At 36.8% G+C, this 25,849-nt stretch overlaps 1 protein-coding gene across 2 annotated transcripts in view; it reads right to left on the reverse strand.

The window, feature by feature from the left end:
• LOC127434822 (solute carrier organic anion transporter family member 1C1-like) overlaps window positions 1-12,307 on the reverse strand; it is a 38,823-nt gene extending 26,516 nt beyond the window's left edge. Inside the window, exons 1-3 of one of the 2 annotated variants that reach the window (XM_051687824.1) lie at window positions 12,141-12,307; window positions 11,000-11,486; window positions 5,461-5,612 (exon numbers count right to left, since the gene is read on the reverse strand). In XM_051687824.1, the coding sequence (XP_051543784.1) occupies window positions 5,461-5,598 (138 nt within the window). In that variant the 5' untranslated portion in view covers window positions 5,599-5,612; window positions 11,000-11,486; window positions 12,141-12,307. The remainder of the gene's footprint in view (window positions 1-5,460; window positions 5,613-10,999; window positions 11,487-12,140) is intronic. The other variant, XM_051687825.1, reaches the window with a different exon arrangement.
• Between the last annotated feature and the right edge of the window lie 13,542 nt (window positions 12,308-25,849).

Genomic DNA, 25,849 nt, shown 5'->3' on the forward strand with positions numbered 1-25,849 from the left:
TCACAACATTTCAAACTTTGATTTGAATAAAATAAAAAATAAAAGTATTTGAAAATCAGACTAAAAAACAAAGGTACAAGGGCATGAATTACAATCACATAAAGCATTGCGAATGACGAATGACGTAAGACCTAGTTTTACTGCATCATTCACAGTGCTCATCAAAGTGGGCGGAGAGTTGCTGCAGAGCTTGTTTGGTGCACTTTGTTTGCTGTGATTCTCTTATTGGTGGATTATTGCCCTTCAGGATCATGGGTAGTGTAGTTCTTCAGCATAAATTCCTCTACTAAACACACATTTATTTTAACTGAAATTGAAATAATGTCAACTGATGGCTTCAACAGAAGCATATACCATTGATTAACAAACTCTGAGCTCACGGTATAGGGTTAGGAACTACCTAACAATGCCCTAGCATCCACCCAGAAAACCCTATCAACCACCTAGCAATGCTCTGGTAACCACCAATAACACCCTAGCAACCACCCAGAACATGTTAATTTTGTGTTTAATTTCACAAAAAATAGTCCGTTTAAAAATGAAAGCAATTAATCATGCCCCCGACCTCTATTTAAGTACTGTAATAAAAGTATGTATTTTTCTACCATTGGAGCAATTCAGACTCGAAGTATATGTAACTTTGTGTTCTCACGAGCCGCGTCAGCAGGGGGTAGTCAGCGCTTCTCATTAAACCACACAACCAGCGCAGCCACAGAATGACAGCTGCTTACACGGAATGAGTTATTGACAGCTAGATGAAGCACATCTGCTCGCGATTTGATTTTTAAAGTTTCAGCTACTTTTATTTAGCTACTTGAAACAGCATCCTATAATCTTGCCGTTTATGACGTTAAAACCAGTGAGATGCACTACACTACACTTCTGACACACATAGACGACAATTAAATATAGCACAAATGGAACGCAAAAACGCATGCTGATTGACAAGACTGACAAATTCTAATGCAAAATGGATCAAGTATAGGTCTCTACGAAACAATATTTGGTGTTTTCCAATCTGTGGGCGTTTTCAAACCGGGATTGGCGTTTCTAAACTATCCAATGAAAGAAGGGAATCTCAATGTTGTAATCGGTGGGTGTTTCCAAACCAGGATGGGTGTTTCTAAACTATGCAATGAAAGTAGGGAATCTCAATGGTTTCAAAATGCCCACTGATTGGGAAAAGCCCATTTTTGTTCTGCAGAGACATACAATAAGTCTCAAATGGATTGCTGTCGACTGCAGACTTATGTTTAATGATATGGGCATAAAACAAACAATATATTGACCTCTAAAACCACTTGTTTTATCTAATCAATGCTTTATTAGTCTTTCACAATAATTAAATATATTTTGATCTGAATATCTGAATTATTATATTTATTATTCTGTAGGCCCTATGTTATATCATATTATATTTATAATTATTTGAATCATTATGCATTATATATATTGGATTACCTTCCTTTGGGGCTTTTCTCAGCAAATACTGATATGCAATCAATTTGTGTTTAATTCAAATAGTTATGCGGAATGCCATGTAATTAATTCGACTACAATTTTTAATCAATTGACAGTCCTAAAAATGAATACTGTGATATATATTCATCCAGCTCACCTCTAATTTTATGGTTGCTCTGTGCTATCCCTTGGCAACATAAAAGCTCTTTTTGAACTGGTTTTATTACTGGCTTTCCAGCATACCAATGGAGCACATCATTTGAATTGTATGGAACACAATTCACCTCCGTAAACAACAAACCCAGACAATCACAATTTATCAGCAAATTTACATGTCTGGTATTGTCCATGTGCAGCGGACAGCACTATCAAAGATCTAAAGATGTTTTTTCTAACCCCTAAATCAATCAGTCAATTAGCTCAGGATGTTTTCTTCATTAATGTTTCTTCATTGTATTAAGTCTACCGTCTATACCGCTCTCTTAACCAAGTTATCGCACAACCAGGCAACTCTATTCTGGGTCACGCAAACCCTGCATCATGGCCAGTAATAATGGATTGTGTTTTTGAGCTGGGACGGGAGCACTCACATTTCTGAAAGATTTATGGCCACTGTTGGCCACGGTGGATACAGCAAAGCGTGCGTGGGACATATCTAATGCTGAGCGGCATTCATTAGGGAATTATTTTAGAAAATGTAAACAGATGACAGCTCAATATTATGTAGTAGTCACATTCAAATACGGGAAAAGTAAAAGCATGAGACAAAGAGTGTTAAAGAGTGTGTCTAAATTAATCTTAAGCACACTCACGCCACCAGGTAATTTTGGCATGCCAGAAGAGTTCTCCCATGATGAGACAAGCACAGAATATAACCACAAATTACTGAGCAAATGAGTGTCGAAGGTATCAGCAACTACACAAACAAATCGCTCAAAAGTTTCAAAATCTCTCTATCATGAAGGGGGGAGTGTTGGGGGAGGCTGCACGCATGTCCCAGTGGCTGTCACAGACTTAAAATCTTCATAAATGTATGGCTGCACTGTCAATGCAGTGGCACGTCTTATCTCCTTGGAGCACAACTTAGATCACATTACACATGGGCACAGTAATCTGAGCAGCTGCCAACAGCAACACGTGCTTGCGATGGCCTCTGGGCTAATTTTCAGCTTTTACAACAGTCCAGATATTTCTTCACTCAAGGTCTCTTCACGCGCTCATGGATTTCCCAAGCATGCGGCCGACTGCCCGTCAGCACTGATGCAGCACATGTAGTTTATGCCTTAGCTCCGTGATATAAGAGAAACTAATGACTTTGTAGGTTGACAACATCATGCTATAGGAGATTCTATTTCTAAAGAGCATACAGTATGTTGCCAATTGATGCTATAATTCATAAAAAAATAAAATAAATGGGTGTTTCCTGTAAAATCTGTCAGAAGAAGGTGAATTACAAGGGAGAAACAGGCTACAAAACAAAAAAATGCATCAAGGAATTACTTTGGATTAATCTGTTAAACATGTTTGGAGGTATTCTCCAATGTACTTCCTTCTGGCAGTACAAATTAGAACGTACCTCCAATGTTCCTTTAAAATAATATGAATTCTTGAGTTTGAAGTATTGAGTTTGGAGGGCAAGATAAAAAAGGGAACATTTTTGCTTTTACAGTATTTAAGCATTTTTCTTTTGTTTTATGCATATCCTATTTTTCTTTTATTTCCTTCTTCACAAATAATAGCCTATTCTGTTATCTTTCTCACAAAAAAGTACCATGGTATTACAATGTTTTTTAGACATGGTCTGTGGTAATGCCATGTTTTTTATATGTGCCACAGTAAAACTTTTTCTTGTCTCATCACTCTTCTTTTTACTTTCTCTCATCTATGCTCCTTCACTTCAGATCCTGTACAGCTAGCACACCATTGGAAACCATTCTAATCGGCTTTGGTTTTGCTATAAGGGTTTGTATGCGTGCAATTACAATACCTTCATTCATCAGATTGCACTGTGTTCCTAAAGCATGCAGATAATTTCAAAGATCAAACTTCAGGCAAAAGGAAAGAATTTGGAAATCAGAATTGGCCTCTGTTAAAATGTATTGGAGAATTATGATCAGGACACATCTAAGAGAAATTTACTGCACGCCTGCATGGTCTCTTTTCTTAGAAATACCCCTTTCATTGTGCTCTGTTTCCCCTTTGCTTGCTGTACAAAATAATCTAGTTTCTAAGAGGCTTTTGCACTGTTGTCTCATGCAAATTTAATCCCAAGCAAAAACAAGCTTTTAATTCAGATCTCTTGTGCCAAATCTTAAAATTTTATGTCACTAATTAAGTACTGAGTCTTTTATACGGCTAGTCTGAGAGCTCAAAACCCCCAGCAGAACACTCTCAAGTCCTTCAAACTATAGAGCCCAGAGGGTCGGCAGTTTGATTTCCAGCGCAAGTCAGCTGATAACATCTTCTGCTATTACTGTTATGCTCTTTAAAAAGGCATTTAACCCCTAGTTGCCCTAAGGGGGGAATAGAATGGGTGAAACCCCACCCTAACCCCTCTCTGCGACTGTGTGTGTGTGCTCTTTTGGTTTATTGTATAGGACTATATAAAGATCCTTTTCCTTGCGGTGCCTATTGTCTGATGCTTGTATTTTGCCGCATGGTATTTGTGTAAGTAATTATCAGTAGAACAAGACGTATCAACACGAAGGGGAGGAGACTAGTTTTCATTGCAATATGCCACAATGTGAAAACATAGGCATAAAATTACACCAAATCAGTCGTAATAAACACAACTGATGAAGTTTTCAAATGGCATTTAAAATAAAGATTTTAATTAAACCAAATATCCATCCTGTAACTATTGCAAACAACTATAAACCAAACAACTGTCCTGATTTAGCTATGTTTTAGCTTCTTTTAGTTAGCTACATATTCTTTAAGACCCCATGAAATCAAAATTGTAAGTGCAAGCTCATGTAAAGAAATTTTACACTACACCGCAGAGGGAAGTTCAAGTTTGGTGAACTCTGAACTGCGAATCTGGATGACAAGAAGACATGTGACCAATAGAAGAACGTAATGTCATTCACCGACCTGTCGACTTAGTTAAAAAAATACATGTTTTAAAGCCACGTGTTTTTATTGTAGCTGAGTGAGTAGACTATATATTCGAACATTATGAATATATATTATTTGTGATTTAGTATTTATTAAAACCAGAAGCCCTCATGACATAATATCCTGGTCCGTTGTTATGTCCAAAATAATTTTGCATGCTCAAAGCCTAGTGTGACTTGGTCTTAAATCTGTGGGATTTAGGGGATTTTAACATACTTAGATTTTTTTTGTTTTTTTTTGTTTTTTTTGTTTTTTTTGTGGTGGTTGTCATTAGCAAGCAAGTGTTTGTCTAACCATGTCATGGGGTCTTTAATAACAAAAAAGTAGGTAAGTCTACAGGGAAAATGTAGATGGCCATTTAAAAGTCTTTTAGGCAACATAATGTGAGGAAAGATCTTCTACAGAAAAATTTATACAAATAAATATGAAATCCTGCAAAATCAACCTCTACATTATAACCTCATAATGCCTTCAATGATGCACATGACTGTGTGTTATAAAGAGAGTTTACATAGCTGAATGGATCTTCTGTGGACGCTGTCATAAAACAACAGTTGTGTTCATAACATAGGAACTGCTAAGCATGTCTCTCTCATTATTTACATCGTTAGCCATAATCATCTCGTCAGAAGTAGTGACTCAAAACCCTCTCTGTTCCCTGCACTCGGCTATTTAGAATTAGATTCCACTACAAACTGAAGCTAAATCTTGTTTTGACCTACTGACGTCACAGCGCCTGTTACCCATTAACCAACGGTCCTGGGAGCTTCCGAGCACACCAGTTCCTCTTCAGGAATCGACAGGCTGTTGGTGGCATTTATAATATGACAATTGAAACCACCAGAGAATAAAGGTCCAATAGGTGTTAGAGTAAAAGAGTACCTTTAGACTTGAGCAACAGCCCCTTGCCGAGTTTGGGCCATTCTCCGGTGACCGTCTCTCCTTGTTTGTCAGGTCCATCCTCCATAAAATTATTTTGTTTTCCTTGGGCGACGTCTCTCTTATGCAATTTCTTGGCATTTATGCATGCACCCCTGCAAGAAAGACAATTCATTTCTCTTTCCATAAGGTGTTTTCAACAAGAACATGGCTTTATTTTTATAGTATAAATTTGACACTGTTTAAATATAACATGAAAAAAAAATGCAATTATATTCTTTTAATTCTCATAGACTGATTGAAGTGACAACACAAAAACATAGCAGCAGAAAGATCATCTCCCAGGAGAAACATGCAACTGTCTGTGGAAAGCATTTCCTCATCTCATATATAACATTCTGAGAACAAGACTCAAAAGTAGGAAGTACATGTTTGAATTGTGTAAATCTTGGAAAAACAATGAGCACGTTTACTTGCACGTTCTGACACCGACTATGCTTAATAAGCCGACAACGCGTGCGGTCATGTAAACGTAATAAACCGTGTTCCTTTATTGTTGTAACGGCCATAAATGGCTTATGAATAACCCAATCGACATGGATTGATTTTTGCCCATTACTCTGATTTGGCGTGCCATGCTAACACCTTACCCCGTGCTCTTACTGGCTTATCCAGTGTGCGCACATGTTGAGCGCATGCCTCTTCATGGTTTGATGTCAAAAGTAGAGAATAACGTGACTATTTCAAATGTCATGTAAACGCGTTAAAATTAACGTGTACATTTCTTGCCTTGTCAGATTTTTTAAATAAGCTGATTTTAGAGAGTAATCAGCGTATTGGTGTGCATGTAAACAGGCTCAATGTCTAACAAAATTAAAATGATTCCAAAATTGTTGCTGTTTGAATAATTGATGAGTCTGGTCCATTAAAATGGAAACTAGGAATGAAACCTGATTGCGGGGAAGGGATTTTTTATTTATTTTTTCTCCCAATTTGGAATGCCCAATGTGCTTTTTTAAGTCCTCATGGTCGCGTAGTGATTCGCCTCAGTCCGGGTGGCTGAGGACAAATCACAGTTGCCTCCGCGTCTGAGATCGTCAACCCGTGCATCTTATCACGTGCCTTGTTGAGCGCGTTGCCACAGAGACATAGCGCGTGTGAAGGCTTCACGCCATCCACTGCGGCAACCACGCACAACTCACCACGCGCCCCACCGAGAACGAACTACATTATAGCAACCACGAGGAGGTTACCCCATGTGACTCCACCCCTCTAGCAACCGGGTCAATTTGGTAGCTTAGGAGACCTGGCTGGAGTCACTCAGCACGCCCTGGGATTCAAACTAGTGAACTAGCGAACTCCAGGGGTGATAGCCTGCGTCTTTACTGCATCTATCCAGGCCCCCGTGGGGAAGGGATTGAAAGCAAATGCAATGTTGTGATTCTGGTTTTGAATCAATTCCACTTAACGATCCTGGTTCCTTAACAATTCCATAAAATATTTTTTATTTTTTTTACTTTTGAGGAAGCATTCCCCCCTTCAATAATCTGTCCTAACCATATACATTACTGCACAAAAACAACAATTCTTGGTTCGAAAGTAATGACTTACAGTTGAGTGAAGAACCTCATGAACCAGTTCAATGACAGACCGATTCAAATCAATAACGCATGTGGGTCTTTTTGACCGATTTTTTAAAAGAACCGACTCATAAGAGTCACTTGTTCGTGAGCTGAAATGTGCTAGTCACATTGTGTATTTAGTGTTTCGTCAGCATTGTCAATAAAATGAAGATGTTCAAGAACCGTTAACAGAACCGAATGTTATAAAAATCTTTCATTTCCAGTAAATTTCCAAATGTAGCTGTTCTAGTAATAAAAATGGAACCGGTTGTGAATAAGAAATCCCAGCCATACTGTGCGGTGAAAGCACTGTAAATACTAATAGTTATCTCAAATTATAAAAAAAAATTGTTTACTCGACTTAGCTTAATTTTTTACTAGTCTTACTCATTTTAATTAAGTTACTCTCTAAACCCTAAAGCTGTCATTAATAAAAACATTTAAGTGGTCCTAATTAAACAGTACTTGAAATGTCACATTTTGGAATCATAACTCAAATATATACGTTCATTAAACTTTGGCTTCAAGTACTACTAACTCAAAATTATCAAGAACACAATTGCGGCTGTGTGGAATACCCATAAGCCCTTGAATAAATTCTATTGTGCTTTATGAAAGTGCAGATTTATGTGCACTAAGAAGTACTGAGGAGAATCCAATGTGCCATATGGCTAACCGAGATTCCAATCATAATTATACTGTATATGACATGCTATAACTCAATTTATATAATTCAATAAAAACAATGATACTTTAATCACAGATGAGTTAAGTTTACTTGTAAGTAGTTTATGTTACTTTATGTTAAACTTTAATTTGGTTTACTTGAGCCAAATAAGTGTGTTTACTTAAAAGAAAAAAAAAGCATGCAAACCAGTTGCCTTAAAAAAGCTAAGTAAGGTCAACTAATTTGATTTTACAGTGATACAATGTTTTTTTTTTTCTTTCTAAAACCCAAACACAAAGTATGAAATAAAGGCAAACAATTGTGGCAATAATTTGAAGACATTTCCAAAATTGTCTTTGCTACTGTGTAAACAATGGCATGCCCTATACTCGTCTTATCTAATAATACAAGCATTCACTCAGTGCTTCTGTGCATTAGCCTGTACATTGCTTTAGGCCAATTTAATCTCAACAACCACTTTGAGATGGAGCAATACCAAAAGAAATAAATGAGTTTGTTCAAGTTATGGTTTAAAAGAAATGTAACTTTCCAGATTTAAAATAGCTGTTGTCATTTAACTAATAAGACTTTTGCCTGTACATTGCCACTCACTGAACCATTAGTATCATTTTCACCAAACTATTAATTACTATATAACATCACTATTGCCATAGCTCATATTTGGGGATTTGAACAAACCCCTACTGCTAAGTATAAAACTCGATCGCATAATTTGTCCTGGACCACTTGTGCTATCTTCATAGTCATGTGCCTTACTGAGCAGATAAAAATGCCATAAACTTACATTAACAGAGGAATTCGATCCAAATCTATGAACCAGAATATCCTTCCTTAGCAACAGCAAAGCAGCACCCTGTTAGCCACACTTTCATTGTGCCAGCCACTTTTGGAAGGGCAAACACCACTCATATTTTCTTCTGAAAAAAATCTAGCGTTACTATATAATTCAAAGTTTAATAAACCTTATTCCCTATCAGCACGACTCTTAATTAAACTTTTAAATGGGAGTTTTCCAGCATTATGCACTGTTACCACTTTTCCTTTCATCGCTGTCAGTATTTTGTGGCCTTTGCAAAACCCAATGTTGTCAGGAATCGTGACAGGAAGATCAATAAATCTCTACTATATCTGTCATAAAATCTGACAGATTTATTATTTGCAAAGCAACTGAGCATCTGTGGGTGGCTAAATCACCCAATCATGTTAAAAATAGAAAGAATGCACCATGGTTCTTTTGACAAAGCTATGACAAAACTCTTAGACTAGGATCATAACTTAAGTGACAACTTGCATCATCGATTGTAACTGGTTTATTTATACCTTCCCCAACCAGGTGTTTAAAATGATCTCTACAGGAAACATATCACAACTTCACCTCAAGTCCTTTAAATCAAGCTGGTCTAAACAGGTTTTGCTACAGGACCCAGTTTTATCATTGGGCATTAACCTAAATTGTTAATTGTATAAAAGTAAACAACATTTCCTAAAAATGAATCTGAAATGCACTAATATTGTGACATGGCCATGTCGAGCAAACTGTCCATGTTGGCACCTGTAATTTGGCTCACTTCTAGGTGACGGATAAATTTGGGCGTTGATTGGACACACAGCCTTTGATGTGAACAATAAAAGATATGGTAAGCATTTCCCTTTTAAAAGTTGTAAAGCCTATTCACTCTGCTATCCTAACTATGCACAATTATATGGTTAGTAGCATTTTTATTTGCATTTACCCCCCCTCCCCCCCTACAGTATAAGAACAGACCTGTGACCCATTTTGGTTCACAACTCACCAGTTGAGAACAACCGCTTTATACCTTGCATATGTAAGACACTTCTATAAGCGACATCTATTTGAGACTCCAAGGTCTCTTGACCCTTACAGGCTGTTAATTTAGCTATTCAAGCTCTGACTGTACATTCTGATTGAACTTGATGAGTCCTTGAGCAGAGCCAGTGCCGTTACTGAAACATCAACTGAACTATAAATCCTAGAGCCTGCCACAAATGCACCAATCATTGGACATCAGTAGGGTCCTAAAGTCTCAGACCACTAGAAAAATGCTTCTTATTTATTTTTTTTTCTAATTGAATTCATGTTATTCATCAGATCTGAGAATGGGCCAAAGAGCATCTTGTATGCTTCAATGGAAGCAACGAAATCTGACCTTTTGAACAAGGGGGTTAACGTGGTCAAATGTAACAAATTTATTTATATTTGACTAGTGACACAACAATAGTGGAGAATCTTAAATATTTCTTTCTCATTTAACTTCCCAAAAAAAATAAAATAAAATAAAAAAAATTTCCAGGTTTAAATGCAAAATGACTTTTGGACACCACTGTATCAAGCATGCAAGTTAATTTTGAAATATTGCAGTCTTCATCACAGCTTGCATGTACCTCATGTACTAATTAGTCATTAAGCAGATGCATTTTATTTAAAGTCACTAGACATATTACAGATTAGCTCCCTCTGGAATAATTTGAGGTTTAGTGCATTGCTCAAGGACACAAATGTGATACGCATCATCCCTTCTAGGGGTTGAACCCACAACCTTTTAGCTACCAGCCTAGATCCTTAACCACTGCACCACATTTCGAATGAATACATTGTTTTAATCACAGCTATCTAGAAAGTACACTCTCACATATACTACACCATAGACATGAAGTCAAACAGCCTGCGGTTTGGTGAATTGATGTGGATTAGTGGTCATGACAACCAGAGCTCATGCGCAAGTGCGTCTAATTAACCAGCAGCGCATATATGAATCCACACCGAAACCACGAGTGACAAATCCAAAGAAATAAAAGACAGGCTGAGACTATCGCATTTGTAACTCTGCTGTATCACAGCATTAAAGCGCTGGTTGAGTATGCATAATAAAACCGAAGATTAAAAAAAACAGTAGCCGTTATGATTATAATTATGGCCATGGCGCGGTAATTATGACGCGCAATAAGTCACAATCATCACAACTAATCCAGTAAACAGCACTAACATACCGCACTTCTCATGCAGACCTACTTTTAACGAGCAGATGTTGATTTTTTTTCGTCTTCTAACACACACAGAGAGCTTCGCGCTCCGCCAGACCGATTATAAATCATGTCATGTCTTGTGCGCACGCAATGCATATCCATAATATGTAAGCACGAGATGAATTAGGTCAAAATGTCTAATGCCTGTCTGTGTGTTGTCATAGAAGAACAGCTGTAATATACTCACCAAACCCTTCAGTTTATACACGATCCACTTCCTTGCCTCGTCTTCTCTTGGCTGTTATACAATCTATGGATATATAAGTATCCCCAGTGGTCCAGTTTCAGTGTGTATGAAGCAGATCATGTGTGTCAGATGGTTTTCATGGGGAAAGAAACTTCCCACGGCTTGCTAGAGACGCGGAAAGGCACTTGGTCCTGGAGGTTTTGCCAACGCCGCCACTCACATCCGATCTTTTGCGCTTTCGGCTCGATGTTTCCGAATAGTTAAATCTTTTTTAATTTAAATTTTTTTTTTTTTTTTTTTTTTTTTACGTCAGTATTGTCGGTTTTCACAAGCCTTTTCCTGAGCTGTGGAAAACAGTTTCTTCTGCTTGAAGCTGTTGGATGGATTGAGCTGAAGCACGTGATGAGAGCGCCGAGCTGAAGGGTCTCTGGATGGAGCCGCTACTGATCCGATCTTGCGTAAATACGCGCGCTGGTCATTTTAGGCTCTGTAATTTTAATGATACGGTAACACTTTATAACAACTTTCTTTAATGTGTCTAACACACATTAAATAATTCGTTACAGATCATTAGTTCAGAAAGAAGTGACCGGGGCAAGTTGTCACAAGGGTTATCTCTCAGTAAACTGCACAAATGTATATTGATTCAAATTTGAGTACTTTTATGCATTCTGTCTTCCAAACTAAAATGACTGTATCATATTTCTAATAGCTCTTGGGTAAACAAGTGAACACAATAACATTAACTGGGTAAACTTTAAAAGAAGGTAGATTTGAAAAGACAGGTTAGAAATACATATTATTGCATAAAACATATGGTGTAATTACTCAAATAGAGAATTTATTTGACAAGTAAATATATGCATATATATACATAAAGGTAAAAAAAATGCCCCTGAAAATCATTTACAGGGGGAAAATTTTGCCCCTTGATGTAAAAGTTATTTTCTGACACTGGTGTCAACATGCCCCACTATAACAAATGGCTACAATAATTTCTATTAGGCCTACATGTATTGACACCGTGTTACCACTAATTCTAATTCTTGTTTGTAAGGTCAGACTCTGTTGGAATAAGATTAATGAAAAATGGACATTATCACCATTTAAGCATCATTTGTTTACAGACAGAAGTACTTACCTGAGTTTCCAAGCGCCTGAAAGGAAAACTGTGGCTGCAAATCAAAGTTGACGTCAGCGTGTAAGACAGAGAGATTCTTTCAATGCCAAAGCAAAATGTCAAACAATTGGTGCAAAGTCAGTCCTTCTCGAAGTCCTGCATTTATCTGCCCCTGTGTCCATCCTACTGTCCACAGCACCAGCTAAATTATACAGACTCTTGACTTCCAAAGATAAACATTTGAGAAAGAAATGGGTGGCCTTTACATAAACACGTGTACTCAAATGGATCATATTCATCCAACACTGGAAGATTTTGTTTCAGCTACATAATATTTACAACTATATTTCTTAGATGTTTAAAAATATAGTTCTTTTAATAGGATGTTATTTATTCAGTCTAAGAGCCAATATGGAGTCCTCATATAACATGTTTGCAGGGAAGGGTGCAAAGAGGAGAGACAATGCACTTTCCCTAGTTTCCATGGAGATGACCAAGCCATAATATGACAGTTGTAATAACCTTCTGACTGTGGATTATACACATCCTATTCTTACTGACATATGGCTTGTCCATGTAGACTCGAAAGGTACCCAAAGGATAAAGCCGTCAGTGCATGAAATGGCCTATATTTCTGATTTAAGATTAGAGACCATGCTGAATGCATTCACATGAAGCCTTATGAAATTAGCTGTACCACCCTGCCTGCTTTAAATTTATAATTGATCACTTTGCTGCAAACAGAAAATTAAAATGTATTGCATAATTAAACTTTGGCTAAATAGATCCTCAGATCACTTCTGAGCCCATTCTGGATGCTTATAACAATTTATAAGCAAATAAGCATCCAGCATTTGTAAGCAGTCTTGCAATAGATTGGTAGTGGGCTAAAAAAATATATATAACCCTAACACTTCCCCTTTAGGAATATTTGTTCTATAAAATATTAATATTATAATATTATTTATATAATAATAATAATAATGTATAATAATATTATACATAAAATGTTTAATATAATAATAATAATAATTAAAAAAAGTATTATTAAAATGCTATAAAATCCCCCCCCCCAACCCCCACCCATTTGCAATGGATGGAAGCAATCTCACTATCTCTGTGGATTTAATTTATCCTACAAATAGAAAATAATTTCAGTCAAATGACTCATATGGTGTAATGTATGTACGCACTGTTTAATAAGGATGTCTGGCATATGGGCTAAAATCACACAAATCATGTCAACACCCAATTCTGTATTCTCCTCGAATACAAACTGGTGACAGGAACTTTTTAGCAGTTTTCCACACGGTTTTTGATTTTTAAGTAGACGCTTGGCTCCAAATGAGTTTCCAGCATTAGTAATCACTTGCTGTTTGTTTTGAGATTATATGGCAGAATTTTTGGCCTGCTATTTGTAATAGGATTTTGCTAATCCATTACTGCTCGTTGCACTAGTCTGTCGAATAAATGGCTACTTCAACTCTATATTCTTGTCATGCTCCGTTATAACTGGGTTAACCCATTTACAGTATCAATGCTACATGATGAAACAAGTACAGGATAATCTGTGTCATTAGAATAATAATTACAGCTGTATAAACGGACAATGTGCTAATTGTTGTGACTATGAGTTTAACTCTTGCATTAGAGGAAAATGAATGGGCTCTTTTGAGGTATAAATGCAAGGTTACCATGACAGTGCAATCTGAAGGCATGTATTTGTGTAATCTCAACAACAACAACAACAACAAAAAAAGCTCAGAGGAGATAAATAATACACACTTTAGTCTTGTCTTCATTCAAAAAGTCCTTGTACTGATTATGTTCCTCAAACTACTGAGACACAGTGTACTACTCTTTGCACTTGATGGCCACATACAACGCCATAACCAGTCATGCTGGAAGTCTCTTTGTGTGCTAAAGTTTAAACTCAACATCCGCCACTTGTCTGACGTGGCTGTATACATAAACTCAGATTGTCCCAAAATCCTGGAAGTCCCAGCACAATCTTTTCATGTCCTCCCTCCTCGTTTTGTCTTTGTGGTTAATGTGTCCACTGAGGAAGAGTTGTACTGTGGTCTTTCCGCTCTACAAGTAAACGTCTCCTCTCGTGTTACCTGCGTTATATACTCAAGGGACTGTTTTATGCATCAGCTCCGCTCTTAATGACCTTGATGGAGAGGGTGTACCGCGACAAGCCCATGACTCATAATTCGTAATAAGCACAAGCTCTTCTCTCTCTCCCTGACAAGAGATTGGAAGATCTACATTTTCTATAAAGAAAAACTAGCGTATGATATAATGTTTGTTCTTAATCTAATTTGCTTTTTGAATTGTACTAATGTGTGACATCGCACACAAATGTTATTATGAAGGATGTGAGGTCCTAAACCGACCTTTTGCTAAGACTCACCTTAAAAATGTTACTGACTAATTGTAACTGTAACTGTTGCTGTACAATCAGTTGTACAGACAATCAGTTTTCATGCTTTTTCTAAGTAAATGTACTTATTTGGCTCAAGTAAAGTGAACTTAATAATTTAAGTACAATTTACTTGTAACAAGTCAATTTATCTCATCTGTGATTAAGGTATCGTTGTTTTTATTTAATTATTTAAATTGAGTTATAGCACGTCTTATACAGTATAAGGGAAATTATGACTGGACTCTTAGCCATATGGCACATTGGATACTCCTAAGTACTTCTTAGTGCACATAAATCTGCACTTTTGTAAAGTACAGTATAACCGATATAGAACCAGTGTACTGATGTTAAGAACATATAATGTAAAATATTTTGTAATGTCCAAAGAATTACATAACCAATTCAAGAACACTACTGTATAAAGCAAAAATTGGACTGCCTGCTCCTACAAGCTAAAGAGAGCAGCTACGGTGCTGAATTTCTGTCATTTGTAAATCTGACTGACTATGGTCTAATAAAAGCCTATGGGTTTAGCGATGGAGCTCCAACAGCTCCAACAACCAACTGACTCCAGATATGTCCATTCTAGAATTCTTTTCACCAATGACCTTGACAGCTTATACTTTACTTGTAATTTGTAAAGATGCAGGTCGGTAAAATGTGTGTAGTTTGCTAAATAGTCTTCTCTTTTTTTGTGGTATAAATCACGTTTTAGGGGCTATTAATGCAGAAATGCAGAAAGGTTTCAGGTTCTTACAATTGTATTTATACCTTTTTTTTTATCATTTGACATGTAAAAAAGAAAATCTTAGGTTTAAACATTTTTTTCTGTCATTATAAAAGTTTAAACTTTTTTTGTTTCTTTGCTTTTTTGGATATGTACATTTGCTAAAGAAAATAAATGATTCCCTTGCCCATGCAAAACACTGTTTTGGGTAGCTGTTATGGCATAGCAAAGCGGTTGCTAAGGTGTTCTGACAAATTTTAAGCGCATTGCTATACAGTTGCTAGGTAGTTTTTTTCTTTCTTTCAGACCACACTAAGTCTCTATGATATTCTGTTCCTAGATATGGCTCGGGTCCCTCCTTCAATGCAAGTCTATGGGATTTTTTCACCTTTTTTTTTATCATCCAACAGGGGAACATCTGAAAGTCTGATCACTTACAAAAGTAATAAAACATCTCTCCTTAACAAGCCACATGATTTGATGTATCATTCATGTCTGTAACCCAAACAGTGCGTGATGAATTACATGCCAGGGTTTGTTCGAACCCCTAAACTGAAGTATGCAATAGCGCACATGACTAAAAATGTAACTTAACATTAATGGGCCTGCACTAAGGTCATTTAGGGTTGTTCCCATAGTTCTGATGCTAATTAATGATGAACACTGTCACTGCTACATGCTTTACGATAAGGATTGACTCCTTTATTGATTCTAAAGGGGACTAAACAGGTGGTCTAATTAGTGAAAGTGCTTAAGACGTCTTACACTGGTCAGAGGATGTGGTAGGCACTCCTGACCAGCACACGCTCAGCTCAACTCCCACTGCAATTAACCTCAGAGACTTTCAGTTAGGATCAGAGGATGGGAACTGCTTAAAACTTGATGAAAAAGTTAGGGAAAAGCGAGCAAGGATGGCTTGTCATCTTGCATCCAGTTATTCTGGACTTGAACAGTACGTCTCAGTAGCTAATTTTGAATTTCATGAATCTTACTGTTGTGATGCCCTGTTTACAAAATTAAGGCCACATCCACACAAATCGGCTTTGGCATCGGCTCCAATATGTTTACCTTTCCCTTGTAGCCCAACCAGAAGCACACTGTGTCAGCAGCATGGAAGACCCGGGTTCTGATCCATTGAGGAAACCATAAAATAATCGCATTTGCATAATCAGTGATGAGTGTGATTCAGAGCTTGCATTTTTCCCTCTAACATTACATTTTTACTTCACTTATGGTTAGGTTAAAATTTGGGGTTCGTGTTCGGGGGTACAGTTCATAAAATATGCATTACTCTTCACTGTATTACAACCTGTACAGCTGAAAACAACTTGCTTCACAGCTCGCATTTGGCGCCCCTCTGTGGACATTTCACTTGGAAAATGGAGCTCACACGTGCCCATACGCCCAACAACACTTACAGTTTTGACCAATGGAGGCAGTGTTTCGCATTTCGGTAAGCCCCGACTGATTGTAGCTGAAGAAAATTCGACCAACTGTTTCCGATTTCACTGTGAGATCAGTCTGTTCATTGTATGGAAAAAAGACAATGAAATGAATTTTGTATGAGGAACAACACTGTCAGTGTGAACGACACTCACTATTAGGGGAGTAACGGTTTATTGTGGCATGATACATCGTGGTTCAAAAACATGACGATGCGCATCGTGGAGATTATTATTATTTTTAAATGTTGTTTTTCAATTATTTTAGCGTCTATTCTATCCAATACGTGCAACGTTTACAGAGGTTTAATGAAAGTGCCATATTAATCTACTATATATAATTCTGAATATTATGTATAATAATGCTTTGTGGAATATAATCCTAATGTCAAATGTCATGTCTGATTTGATTTCATCAGTAACTTATTATTATTTACCTGGATAAGCATGCACTTCAATTAAATATATATTTTTGAAAAGAATATGTAGATTTAATTAAAAATTAAATTTTAATTAAAAATATTTTAAATGTTTGTATTCAGTGACAGTGTAAGCAGCATATGTATCTAACATAATTCCGTATTTTCAGTAGAGCATGAATTATTAGCTAATATTTCCATATGGTGTCACCATTGCCCCGTTCTAGGCTGTTTTTAGTCCCAGTACATCTCTGATGGACCATTTAGCACTTTTAAGAACAGTACTTTTAGCTACATTTCTAAGGAAACAAACTGTTTTGCATATGTCTATAAAGTAATAATAATAAAAATAAAAACGTTCTATCTTAACATTTCTTGATTCTGGCTTAGTTTAAAGAATCGTGAAACTAACCAAACCGTGAGTTCAGTATCGTGAACCAAACTGAATCGTGAGATGAATGAACCGTTACACCCCTAGCTTAGTTAGGTGGTTATCAGTTGTTTTAGGTCACCCCCTTTGAAATTATTAAAATTTTTCAACTAATCTAAATAATCTGAATGAACTTTTTGTCACTAGGCCTACATTGTTCTGTAATTATGTTGGCTTGACAAAGACAGACATGGTTTAGTGTTTTTCCAAATTCCCTAAACAAAGACCGAAATTAATCAACTGTAACTTTTCCTAGAGCTTTTAAGCTACATGCACCAAACTTGGCATAGACCTTCAGACTGTTCAGACGTAGTGTGCTGTATATTTACTAACTGGTAAGAATTACAGTTTTCCCACAGCAGACAATCAAACATCCGAAAAATCGCATGTTTGCACTGCCAGAATGTTAAAACAGGCAAAGACTACTAAAGCTGTCAAAAATTAAAATGTAAACAAATCATTCTATCTATCTATTAGGGATGTCATAAACAAACATTTTTAATGACAATGATGAGTTTGCAGGTTAGTGTGTGAAACTGGTGTAACTGTGCAAACTGATTATGCAATTTCTCTGTAGCCTTGAATAGGTATTTCATTCAAGTTGTCAAACCACAAAATGTCATACTTGTAACTGAAAATACATTGTGCAAGCTATATGAAAGATACATATACACAATATATCATCCAGTGATGGCTAGAGTAAATAATCTTTGTCCTTTAATAATGATTTGGGTCGAATTTAATGGAAAACTATGCACTCTGTGGCACTGAGGCTGAGCGTTGGTGATGCATACCTTCATAGAAAATCTATCTATCTATCTATCTATCTATACATACATACAAATACATACATTTTAATTATATAGAATAATAAAAGTGATACTGCTTGCAGGAGCAATTTAAATATATATCTCACCCTCAAGTATGACATGTTTCATCTGTGGAACACAAGTATGAGGGATGAGAGGATTGTGGTTGTGCACATAAAAGCACCATAAAGGCTGTCCATATCACTTGTGCTCAATATTTCAAGTCTTTTGAAGCCATACAATAGCACTGTGTGAGGAACAGATCAAAATATAAGTTTTAATAAACAGCGAAAACCTTCCTCTTCACCCATTAAAATCTGGGGCGCAAGCAAGTACGTCAGCTCAGCAAACACTCCTGACACCATATAAGGAGAAAAAGGCGTGCGCATAGAACTTCATTGGTTCTTGCGTGTATTGCCATTGCGGCAAATTCGAGTGCATGTGAACGTGATTGAGATTCGGCAACGGGGGCGCAGCCCACTCCCATCAGAGCAGAAAATGTGAATAGTCATATCTTAATGCAAAAACTGAGTTATGGTGGCGTAGTGGGCTAAAGATCAGAACTGGTAAGCAGAAGGTTGCTGGTTCCAGCAGTCACCACCATTGTGTCCTTGAGCAAGGCACTTAAATCCAGGTTGCTCTGGGGGATTGTTCCTGTAATAAATGCACTGTAAGTTGCTTTGGGTAAAAGGGTCTGCCAACCGGTCCTTCTACTTTGAACCGGCGTCTCTGGCACGGGAGGCGGGCGCTCTAATGAGGAGGCTTAAGGCTACAGCCTCTAGTGCCAGTCTTTAGTGCGCCTCTTGAGGCCAGGGGAGTGAGGTTTACACACTGCACAGCTACCTACCAGCTGGCTACCGTTACACTCACCCCCCTAAACCTCACTCCCATCCGGGTCACGGCACCACTGTCCTACTCGACCCGCGCCGAGTGGGTTTCGAACTGGCATGGGAGGCAGGCGCTCTAACGAGGAGGCTAAAGGCTACAGCCTCTAGCGTCAGTCGCTAGTCACTACCTACCAGCTGGCTACCGTTACATAAGCCACTAAGAATCCACTGTTCATTGCTGCTACAAGAAAGCTTTTCTGTAGATCACATGGAAAACTGTGACAAGTGTAAACAGAATAAAGTGGTGTCAAGACTTTTGACCCTTTTTGACTTTTGGTCCTCTCCTTCAGCAAAATATACGGCAAGTATGAATTACACATACCCCAAACTTTAGGAAATGCACGCGGATGCCAGGGACAGCACTAATCTCATTCTACGTCTAAAAAGCTGACGTTTAGAAGGCTGATTCAGAACATTGTGGCTGTCAGTATTAAAATCTATGGTTTTAGACAAATCCTCTACTAATGAGTTCAAAGCAACACGTCCCATAAGCCGTGTTCATAATCCACTTATATAAGTGTCCCTTTTCTGCGTTCTTGTAGAATACAACCAAACAATGTGCCAAATAGCCACATTATTTTTCGGAACACAAACTAAGATGTCTAACTCTACTCTTTATAGCACTAGTTGGCCCTAAACACAGTAGGACATATAATACATGATGTCCAGGCTTGTAGATCACAAAATTGAAGCCAAGTTTTAAAGTTTTTGATTTAAATGAGCTTTTAAGACTTTTTATCAGATATTCTGTACATATCTCTGTTGGATACTAGAGGAATTTGCCATAAAGATGGCATGGGATCTTACCTTAACTTTGGTTGAGATGTCATCTGTAATCAAGACAAAAATGTGTACAATTTTATAATGCTGCAAATGGTATGAAAAAATGCTATTTTTATATCCCAATAATGCTTTGTCTTGAATTATTTAGTTGAAAAAACCTTCACATTCTTTAGTCTGGATTTTAATTAGAGGTAAAAGAAAAGAAAAAACAATGAATCACAATAGATGAGGCAAGAAATAAATAATAAATGAAAACCACAGACACATTCAATACCACAGTATTTCACTTGTATTATTAAACTGTATTCACATTACAACATCCACAATGTTCAGCTTGTGACAGGTTCTAATAATCTCAATATATATTTTCTGTATGTTACATTATACCAAGAGGCACTTCCAGTAAGTCTGGCAATAGAGGAGCTACAGTATAGTGTCTAAATTACAAAACAGTAAAAATAAATAATGTTTGTTTATCTAAAAGATTCGGTTGTCATTCTCATCTATTTCATCCCTTTTTTTTGGCTTTGTTTTTGTTATGTTTCAGCTTTTAACCTGTACACAATATAGTTTTTGTACAAATTGGAACAACAATCAGCAATAATATGAATATTTAACTTTACGAATACTGGTGATTTACACAGTTCCCCTTCCTATAGGTATTGCTACAGGTGTTAAGTGCAAGATATAAGTGAGAAGAAAAATAATTATTTTGTCAGTTAAGTGCGGACTATATAAAAAACATACAAGTCTCATTTCTCTTCATCAGAGAGGTTTAAAGCTTAATAAAACGTGTGCCCAGTGAATACAGTTATCAGATACGTATGGTCTAAGATGAAAAAACTAGCTTTGAACAGGAAATTCAAAGCAATATAAAAAATGATCAGCTTCTTAATAACCTTACGTTTGTAGTCTCCACACTCCCGTGAAATTGGTGTGACAGTCAAACTGGCATTTGTGAAGGGATGAATTGAACTTTGCACATGACCACATAAGTCATAGTGCATTTCCAAAATACCTGCAGAGGCGTTTCAGTTGCAATGTACAGACTGTAATCTATTTTACCTCTATGGACATCTGATGTGTAAGGAACATACAGATTTAGTGAAAAGAAGATGTTTTTAGACATAATAATGACCCTGCGAAAATATGTTCCTCTTGAACATGTCCAGAATGGTTCCACAGGTTTCTGTTGCTCATTCTGATTTAAGATTTTGCCATTATGTACCGAAGCTGAAAAAAAAAAAAAAGCAAATGCAAACAGAGCCGAAGACCAACCGATGATAGGCACAGTGGAGGACAGAGAAGCATGCTGCCATGCCAACATACATACACACCCACAAACACAAGCACACAATATAATCATGTTAACCCAGAAGTAAAACATAAACTGCTCTATAATAAGCCTATAAAATGAAGAATAGTTGGCTAAAGTTGCGTTCACACTCACAGCAACTTGCCGCGACAATGTGACTTGAACTCATTTATTTACAATGAGAGCTGCAGATGTCCAGCGACATGAGTGAATGCGTAAATCTCCAGAATGTTAATTTTACCAGTAAGATTTATTGTCTAATTAGATCATCTAATTATTACCCACAATATAACATATGTGGTAAGATTTTCAAAAGCTACGGCCAGTTGCACAGACCACAAATTACGTTAGAGTGACCATTAGTTAGAAATGTCTACTAGTGACCAACAGGACAGTGCAAGACTATCTGTCTGCATCCTGGAAGATGACATGAAACACCCACTACATAACATGCCCACTCCATGTAACGCCCCCCTTGGATCACAAAGCGATTCTATTGGCTAAAAAAAGCTTTTATAATCCTATGCAATCTCTGTATGATTCATATCGTCTTCATACCGAAATCTAATTGAATATTTAGTGAAAATGTTCACTGACCATTGATCTCCTGTGCGCATTCATGACAGGGCACAAGAGCAACAGTTCACGCAGCGCCGTCGCGACATTGGGGCGTTCAAGCGAAAACTCGTTTTGTTTATCTAAAAACAGGTCCTCAACAGCTATAGTGACAACAGAACACAGCCCAGCCTTATTTTTTTTTTGAACAGAGTACTCAGAAATCAAACAGAAACATAGAGGAGGCTACAGGCAGCCACAGTCACACTATGTCCTAACCTGATGACAAATGACATGCGAAAAAAGGTAACCTATGTTAATCAGAGTTTTTGTTCTAACCAGTAGTGACGAGTGACGGTACATTCTTTCGATCGCTTTTCTATTTTCGGAATCGCGCCGGGTAACTCCATCCGCTGTAAACTGGCAGTGGTCCTTTCTCATAACAGTAGGCTATATTAAAACCAGCATCTAATAAGCCAGTTAAAAATGACTTAATTTTGGCCGGGAATGTTACAACAGTAGTCAAAATTTTACTAAATAATACATTAGATTTTGTTTTTTGTTTTTTTGTCACCAAACCTTATTGTATGCTTTCATAACAGTCATGAGTATCAAGGAATAATTTATTAGACTTCTGAATTATATTTTGCATTCTTTTGAAACTTGAAGAGGTGGTCACCATAAACTGCCATTGTATGACATCACAGAGCACAATTTTTTTTTCACAATTTCTCCCTTTGTGTTACGAAAAAGAAAGAAAGTCATATAGGGTTATAACAACACAAGTGTGAGTAAACAATAAATGGATTTTCATTTTTGGGTGAACTAATCTACTAATGAACTATAAATATAATTTTTATATTAAACCAAAGACATAAATGGTGAAATTGATCTCTTCTGTTTTCTCTAGTAATCTCACAAGCTAACCAGCTAATTAGCTTAGTATACCACTAGCCGATTAGCCTGCTTACTACAGCGGTACAGCTTCTTCTCTTCTTCATTTTCATCGAATTTCTCCTCACTGTCGCCACCTAGAGATCCGGTGTTATGACGGTATTCAATATAATTTTTAAGTTGTGGTATATTTAATAATTTTACAAACATTTCATTCTTTAACAAACACAGTGTAAATGTATGAATGTGACATCCAACTTTAGTAAGACTTCAGCGTTTCACCAGTTATTTGAAAGGGGATTAACTTGAAGTGTGTGTGCCATGTAGTAGTCTTGCAGAACGCAGACAAACCCTTTTCGGACAGTGACCTACCGTGTGTGAACGGGGCATAATTCTACAGTTTTTAATGAATATTTCAATACACTAGGTGAAATACTTGGATAAAAAGTCTAGAAGTAAGAAATCTTGAAATACTGGGCCTCTGGAAAAGGAGATAAAGGTGAGTTTGGATGTCTTGCTGAGTCTGGGGTTTGATGTACAGATCAAAAGGGCTACAGAACTGAACTTCAAGACATCACATGTCAAAGACCTTTGATGGTCAAAGACTCAAAGTAAGGTACAGTAATTCCCAGACCTCATCCACATGTCTCCACTGCCTATATGATAATTAGGAAGTACCGACAAATTTCAGAGCTACTGTAGGAAAGCAATATGGTGCTGTAAGATGAAAGTGGGCAGGGCCAATAGACACTAAATGCTGATCTAAGAACTGTTGCCAAGCAACAACAGTACAACATGAAACGGCATTCGCAATGTTATATTATTTTTTGGAATTTGAACATAGACAAAGTGTATAGTTTATTCAACTATTTGTTGCATGACGTCACCCATAATTATTATTGAATGTCCTCTTTACATGAAAAATAATATTATATATACATATAATATTATATATATATTAATTAAATTATATTATAATATTATATTAATATATTTAATTCAATTAATTCTATTCTTTATTTTTATGTGATAGTATGGATACATATACAGTATATATACAGTATATATATATATATATATATATATATATATATATATATATATAACACACACACACACATATATATATATATACACAGTACTGTGCAAAAGTTTTAGGCACTTGTGAAAAATGTTGCATAGTGAGGATTTCTTCAAAAATAGTGCAATAATTTGTTTTCATTTTTCAATTAACATCATCCAAAGTCCAGTAAACATAAAAAAGCTAAATCAATATTTGGTGTGACCACCTTTGCCTTCAAAACAGCACCAATTCTCCTAGGTACACCCGGACACAGTTTTTCTTGGTTGTTGGCAGATAGGATGTTCCAAGCTTCTTGTAGAATTTGCCACAGTTCTTCTATCTATTTAGGGTCTCAATTGCTTCTGTCTTTTCATGTAATCCCAGACTGACTCGATGTTCAGTTGGGGGCTTTGTGGGGCCATGCCATCTGTTGCAGGGCTCCTTGTTCTTCTATTCTATTCTATTTGCAGAAGGAATGTTTGGGAGTCTAAAATGTATATTACCTATTGACACACTACAACTAAAGATATAAATAACCATCTAAAGACAAATGTTTTTGTTAAACATCTCATGTGCCCAGGACTTTTGCACAGCACTGTGTGTGTTTGTGTGTGTGCGCATACTGTATATATATATATATATATATATATATATATATATATATATATATATATATATATATATATATTTAAAAATATATATACTGTATATATAAAAAGTACATGTAGGAACAGAGAGAGAGAGAGAGAGAGAGAGACAGAGAGAGAGAGAGATAGAGTCCATGCAAGTGCTTTCTTAAGAAGCACATGTTCTCTGTTGAGTTTTGGAAGGGACAACAACGTTTGTGTGTATGTGTGTGTGTGTGTATATATATATATATATATATATATATATATATATATATATATATATATATATATATATATATATATATATATACATACACACACACACACACACACACACACACATACAGATCTGGAAAAAATTAAGAGACCACTGCAAAATTATCATTGTCATTTAGAGCATTTATTTGCAGAAAATGACAACTGGTCAAAATAACAAAAAAGATGCAGTGTTTTCAGACCTAGAATAATGCAAAGAAAACAAGTTCATATTAATTTTTTAACTACACAATACTTATGTTTTAACTTGGGAAGAGTTCAGAAATCAATATTTGGTGGAATAAACCTGATTTTCAATCACAGCTTTAATGCATCTTGGCATGCTCTCTACCAGTCTTTCACATTGCTGATAGGCACAGTGGAGGCACAGTTTGATGGCTTGTGACCATCCATCTTCCTCTTGATCACATTCCAGAGGTTTTCAATGGGGTTCAGGACTGGAGATTGGGCTGGCCATGACAGGGTCTTGATCCGGTGGTCCTCAATCCACACTTTGACTGACCTGGCTGTGTGACATAGATCATTGTCCTGCTGGAAAAACCAATCCTCAGAGTTGGGGAACATTGTCAGAATGAAGCAAGTTTTCTTCCAGGATAACCTTGTACGTGGCTTGATTCATGCTGAAGCACCCCCAGATCATCACTGGTCCTCCACCAAATTTCACAACTGGTGCTAGACACTGTGGCTTGAAGGCCTCTCCAGGTCTCCATCTAACCATTAGATGACCAGGTGGAGGATCGGTGATGATCTGGGGGTGCTTTAGCAAGGCTGGAGTCGGGATTCGAGATTCGTCTTTGTGAAGGACGCCCAATCTCCAGATCTGAACCCCAATGAAAACCTCTGGAATGTGATCAAGAGGAAGATGGATGGTCACAAGCCATCAAACAAAGCCGAGCTGCTTAAATTTTTGCACCATGAGTGGCATAAAGTCACCCAACAGCAATGTGAAAGACTGATGGAGAGCATGCCAAGACGCATGAAAGCTGTGATTGAAAATCAGGGTTATTCCACCAAATATTGATTTCTGAACTCTTCCTAAGTTAAAACATTAGTATTATGTTGTTTAAAAATGA

This window comes from Myxocyprinus asiaticus, chromosome 45 (assembly GCF_019703515.2).
Source record: "Myxocyprinus asiaticus isolate MX2 ecotype Aquarium Trade chromosome 45, UBuf_Myxa_2, whole genome shotgun sequence".
NCBI classification, from domain to species: Eukaryota; Metazoa; Chordata; class Actinopteri; order Cypriniformes; family Catostomidae; genus Myxocyprinus; species Myxocyprinus asiaticus.